Here is a 6,046-nt window from a genome sequence, read left to right as displayed (position 1 = left end):
GCAGGGCAGCCTGGCGCCCTCGAGCACCAGGGGGGAAGAGTGGGAGCAGGCGTTACACACATGGTAATGGCTGGAGCGGAATTGGTAGAATCGTATCAAATACATCCATTTGCCCCATTCCTGCCATTATTATAAGCCGTCCTCCCCTCAGCAGCCTCCACTGCTTGGAATGGACTGCTGTAATTGGAATGTGAATTGACTTATTTGGAATCCAACACCCGTAGGTCTGTTCCATGTCGACTTTGCCTGGATTCTTGCCTGCACGCGCTTGTTGCCAGTGATGTCATCAGTCGTCTCCATGGTGTCCAGGAGGCCATTGGTGTCGACCTCAGATCAGACGGGCTGTGGCCTTAGAACAAACACACAGGCCCACAGACAGACAAACGTCTGTTTTACTATCCTAGTTAAGACCAAACATTTGATTCCCATTCAAAATCCTATTTTCCCTAACCTAACACTTAACCTAATCCTAACCTTTACCCCAAACCCCTAAACCTAACTCCTAACCCTACACCTAACCCTAATTCGAACCTTAACTGTTACCCTAACCGTAGACTATCCCCTAAGCCTTTAATAGCATTTTTCCTTGTGGGGACCTTGAATTTTCCTTGTTTTACTATCCTTGTGGACTTCTGGTTCGCACAAGGATAGTAAAACAAAAACACACACACACACACACGCTTAGTAACTACAAGTACATTATCTCATAAAATAATTAAGTTATATTCAATTTATTTTATTTTATTTGTTAATTTGAAGACTATTGGGGCCTAACTCACTGTGATTTTCCAGTAACAGAACGATAAGAGGAGACGAAAGCCTGAATCAGCGGTTAAATGACAAGACAGGCATCTACTCTCTCTCTCTTTCTCTCCCTCTCTGCCCTTTCTCTCCAGAATGCACCCAAAGAGGAAACCGTCTCATGACAACAATTTCGCTAATCACCTGCCTTGTGCTGGGTGCACTCTCAGTGATGACTCAGACAGACACACAGACACACACTCACTCTCTGTCATCCCAAGACCTAAGCATCGCTGCAACTTTAGGAAATATACTCTGTGAATATATATACTTCTGCAGCTAATATTTTTCCCTCAGGTGTGTAAAAAGAGCACAGGTAAGAAACATTTCTCTTATAGGTCTCTAGGTGGTGAAAAATATTGTTAAGAAATATATTATGTAACATATTTGGGTGTATAGAAATTCATGAGATAAAGTTAATAGCATACTGGTAAGAACTTATTATGAACTGTTGAATATTCAAATAACTGTTTGTTTTTTAACTTAATCTAAAACATGATGCATGCTTGGAACATAGGAATGTAAAGTGACTGTGTGACATCATGGGATGACATTTGGCATAAGTCCTTTGTCAATGTCACAAAAGTCAATGTAAACAAACCATATTGAAATAAAGGCTAGTCTAGTTTACAGTGGAGTAAGTAGGTGTTTATGTAGTCCTGAAAGGCGTCTGTTTAATCAAATGTATTATTATTATTGAGTGTACAGTATAACACTATGTTTTGACTTGTATTTTTATACAAACCATCTAATAGATTTAGGAGAAAAGCTTTCTATTTAATTCACACGGGCATCTTTTAGATGTTGTTTTTCAATGTAGGATGAAGGTCGTTGAGTCTGGTATGTTTTGTATTCCGAGGGTTAGTCACAGTTCCCATAGGGGAACACACCCACACACACAAACACAGACACAGACACAAACACACACACACAGTATTCCCATCATAGAAACATGTTCACAGGGAAAGGAACTGGAGGAACAGGTGTAGCTGTACAGGTGTCATGTAGTCTGTCTGCAGACTTTAATCACTCAGATGGCATGTCAAGGTACAACAGATGGAATGTAAAGCAAAGAATTTCAGATAGTCACGCCTGTTGTTAAAGGTTACCTGTACTTCATAGGCATACAGCTGTACTATACCTTACGGCTTTACCATTCTTCCCCCATAAGAAAAATGTTTCCTATATTTTGGATCCTCCTCCTTCTCCCTCTGGTCTCCACCCAGACATACCATTGGGGTCCATGCCCCACACCCAGTGTCCAGCCCAACTTCAGCTTGCAGCAGGTAAACACACACACACACAAACACACACACACACACACACACATACACAAACACATACAGAGCTTTTTTTGTGATTTAAAGCGTACATTTTTAACAACCCCTCTCCTACCCTTATCAGTTCCTGGGCACGTGGTATGAGATAGCGAAACTTCCAGCATCCTTTGAGAGAGGGAAATGCATCCAGGCCGATTACACTCTGAGGGGAGACGGCACCATCAGAGTCCTCAACTCCCAGTTCTAGTCAGTATTTATATGTGTGTGTATGTGTGAGTGAGTGTTTAAGTGTGTCTCAACTATGTCAATCTTTACCTCATACATAGACATTTAGAAGTTGACTGTCCTCCCTGAACTGAAAGCTAGTACTGTTTTCTCATAGACATGTTTTTTCTAAAAGTGGTGACAGTGTATATCTCTGCCTCCAGTAAAGGTAAGGTGCGGACTGTGGAGGGGACAGCAGTGGTCCAGGACCCAAAAAACCCAGCCAAACTGGGAGTCAGCTTCTCCTACTGTGAGTCTCTACTGTCTATAACTCTATTACCATGACTATATCGAGTCTCTACTGTCTATAACTATGACTCTACTGAGTATCTACTGAGTCTCTACTGTCTATAACTATATTACCATGACTATGTCGAGTCTCTACTGTCTATAACTCTATTACCATGACTATATCGAGTCTCTACTGTCTATAACTATATTACCATGACTATGTCGAGTCTCTACTGTCTATAACTCTATTACCATGACTATATTGAGTCTCTACTGTCTATAACTATGACTCTACTGAGTATCTACTGAGTCTCTACTGTCTATAACTATATTACCATGACTATGTCGAGTCTCTACTGTCTATAACTCTATTACCATGACTATATTGAGTCTCTACTGTCTATAACTATGACTCTACTGAGTATCTACTGAGTCTCTACTGTCTGTAACTCTATTACCATGACTCCATTGAGTCTCTACTGTCTATAAGTCTATTACCATGACTATACTGATCATCTACTGAGTCTCTACTGTCTATAAGTCTATTACCATGACTATATTGAGTGTCTACTGAGTCTCTACTGTCTATAAGTTTATTACCATGACTCTATCGAGCCTCTACTGTCTATAACTATATTAGCATGACTATGTCGAGTCTCTACTGTCTATAACTCTATTACCATGACTATGTCGAGTCTCTACTGTCTATAACTATATTACCATGACTCTACTCAGTCTCTACTGTCTATGAGTCTATTACAATGACTTTATCGAGTCTCTACTGTCTGTAACTCTATTACCATGACTATATTGAGTGTCTACTGAGTCTCTACTGTCTATAAGTCTATTATCATGACTATATCGAGTCTCTACTGTCTACAACTCTATTACCATGACTCTATCGAGTCTCTACTGTCTATAAGTCTATTATCATGACTATATTGAGTGTCTACTGAGTCTCTACTGTCTATAAGTTTATTACCATGACTCTATCGAGTCTCTACGGAGTCTCTACTGTCTATAACTCTATTACCGTGACTCTGTTGAGTCTCTACTGCCTATAACTATATTACCATGACTTTCGAGTATCTACTGAGTCCACACGGTCTATAACTATATTACCACAATTCTATTGAGTCTATACTGTCTTTAACTCTATTACCATGAGTCCTTACTGTCTATAACTCTGTTAGCAGGACTCTATTGAGTCTCTACTCTCTACAACTATATTACCATGACTATTGAGTCTCTACTGAATGTCTACTGTTGCACAGGTCTTGTTACTCTAGTGTCCTGGATGAATTCAGCTCTGACTCATGGCTTGTGAGAGAGGGCAGTTAATCTGATAATGACATCATCCCTGTGACTCTGAGTCTGTCTTAATATTTATCCCTCTCGACCTCTTCTCCCCCCCCCTCTCCACCCCCTCTCAGTCACTCCCTACAGTCCGTACTGGGTGCTGAGTACAGACTATGTGAGTGGAGCGGTGGTGTACAGCTGTACTGACGTGTTGAGGATTTTCCATGTCGACTACGCCTGGATCCTGGGACGTTCCCGCTTTTTGCCCGCAAAGGAAGTAGAGTACGCCAGGCAGCTGCTGGCTAAAGAAAACATTGACACCTTCAAGATGAGTGTTACTGACCAAACGGGCTGCGACTAGATGGAGGTTTAGAGGTCAGAGGTTAGGGTTGTAGGGTTAAAGGGTTATTTATGTGCCCACTTCCCTAGTCCTAACGCCGTAGACACTTCTCCCTCTACTCCCAATGCTCTATCCACATATAATTTGAGCTCTACCTCTGTAGATACAGACAGAAATACGACCATCACATACTAGACCTAGTGTCCACCTCTCGTGTCTAATTAAGCAATAAGGCCAGAGGGGGTGTGGTATATTGCATGACGCATCTGGAGTGACTGGACACAGCCCTTAGCCGTGGTATATTGGCCATGTACCACAAACCCCCGAGGTGCCTTATTGTTATTATAAACTGGTTACCAACGTAATTAGAGCAGTAAAAATAAATGTTTTGTCATACCCGTGGTATACGGTCTGATATACCTTGGCAGTCAGCCAATCAGCATTCAGGGCTCAAACCACCCATTTTATAATAGTTTATATACACTGACAGTTGGTCTTATAATCTTATCATCCAACATATCACTACCTACCATCTCATTTAGACTATCTATCACATGTATTTTATATTTAGAGACTTTATAGTCTGTAGTTGGAGATCTGTTAGTTTATAAGGTAGTTTGAATGATTAAATGTCTAGCTATGTAACGATAGTGACGGTTTCTTCGTGGGATGAATAGAATGCTGACAGCATGAGTCAGTTCTCTGAGGGTTGGGCACGGTTCCTATAGGGGCACACACACACACACAGATACACACACAGTGTCCTCATCATAGAGACATGTTCACAGGGAAGGGAACTAGAGGAACAGGTTTAGCTGAATAGGTGTCATGCAGTCTGTATATTAGTAATTAAAGTTTTGTTTTGAAGTGAAACTGATGACTGTCTTTTCTTCTGCAAAAGTGTTTAGATTGCAATTGGGACAAACAATCTCTGTTCCCCCCTCCTGAGCATTTAGTCAAACAGCAAGTACTGATGTGGCCACTATAAAGTGTGGTTGTGACAAGAGGGGTTATGTGTGTGTGTGTGTGTGTGTGTGTGTGCATGCTTCTTGGGGGGGGACACGTGATCTTACAACAGGATCGTGCTCCGTCATTTCTACCGTGAGCTTTAGACTCCTCTGAACCCGAGACACACAGCACCTCTGGCAAATCAAATCACAGTTTATTTGTCACGTGCGCCCAACACAACAGGTGTAGTAGACTTTACAGTGAAATGCTTACTTACAGGCTCTAACCAACAGTGCAAGAAAGGTAATAGGTGACAATAGGTAAGTAAATAAATAAAAACAACAGTAAAAAGACAGGCTGTATAGAGTAGCAAGGCTATAACAGTATCGAGGCTACATACAGGCACCGGTTAGTCAGGCTGATTGAGGTAGTATGTACATGTAGATATGGTTAAAGTGACTATGCATATATGATAAACAGAGTAGAAGTACCGTAAAATAGGGATTGGTCAGTGGTGTGTTGCGGGACACAATGCAGATAGCCAAGTTAGCCAATGTGCGGGGGCACTGGTTGGTCGGGCCAATTGAGGTAGTATGTACATGAATGTATAGTTAAAGTGACTATGCATATATGATAAACAGAGAGTAGCAGCAACGTAAAAGAGGGGTTGGGGGGGGCATACAATGCAAATAGTCTGGGTAGCCATTTGATTACCTGTTCAAGAGTCTTATGGCTTGGGGGTAAAAACTGTTGAGAAGCCTTTAGTAGAGCGGCAGTAGAGGGAACAGACTATGACTGGGGTGGCTGGGGTCTTTGACAATTTTTAGGCCCTTCCTCTGACACCTCCTGGTGTAGAGGTCCTGGATGGCAGGCAGCTTAGCCC

General features: G+C 41.7%; 1 protein-coding gene across 1 annotated transcript; it reads left to right on the top strand.

Moving 5' to 3' along the window:
- Positions 1–946: 946 nt before the first annotated feature.
- LOC112247567 (apolipoprotein D-like) lies at positions 947–4,374 on the top strand. The gene is made up of 5 exons (XM_024416370.2): positions 947–1,117; positions 1,973–2,087; positions 2,206–2,327; positions 2,510–2,595; positions 4,010–4,374. Exons 2-5 carry the CDS (start codon positions 1,977–1,979, stop codon positions 4,234–4,236), a joined length of 546 nt encoding a protein of 181 aa, XP_024272138.1. The 5' UTR covers positions 947–1,117; positions 1,973–1,976; the 3' UTR covers positions 4,237–4,374.
- The last annotated feature ends 1,672 nt before the right edge of the window (positions 4,375–6,046 follow it).

Source organism: Oncorhynchus tshawytscha, linkage group LG29 (genome assembly GCF_018296145.1).
Source record: "Oncorhynchus tshawytscha isolate Ot180627B linkage group LG29, Otsh_v2.0, whole genome shotgun sequence".
Taxonomy (NCBI): Eukaryota; Metazoa; Chordata; class Actinopteri; order Salmoniformes; family Salmonidae; genus Oncorhynchus; species Oncorhynchus tshawytscha.
This window is presented reverse-complemented; position numbering and strand designations above follow the sequence as displayed.

Excerpts from the sequence above, each read along its gene's own strand:
- LOC112247567 (XM_024416370.2), top strand. The coding sequence starts at position 1,977 with ATGTTTCCTATATTTTGGATCCTCCTCCTTCTCCCTCTGGTCTCCACC. Across the intron at positions 2,088-2,205 it reads CCAACTTCAGCTTGCAGCAG|TTCCTGGGCACGTGGTATGA; the intron begins GTAAACACACAC and ends TACCCTTATCAG. Across the intron at positions 2,328-2,509 it reads GTCCTCAACTCCCAGTTCTA|TAAAGGTAAGGTGCGGACTG; the intron begins GTCAGTATTTAT and ends CTCTGCCTCCAG.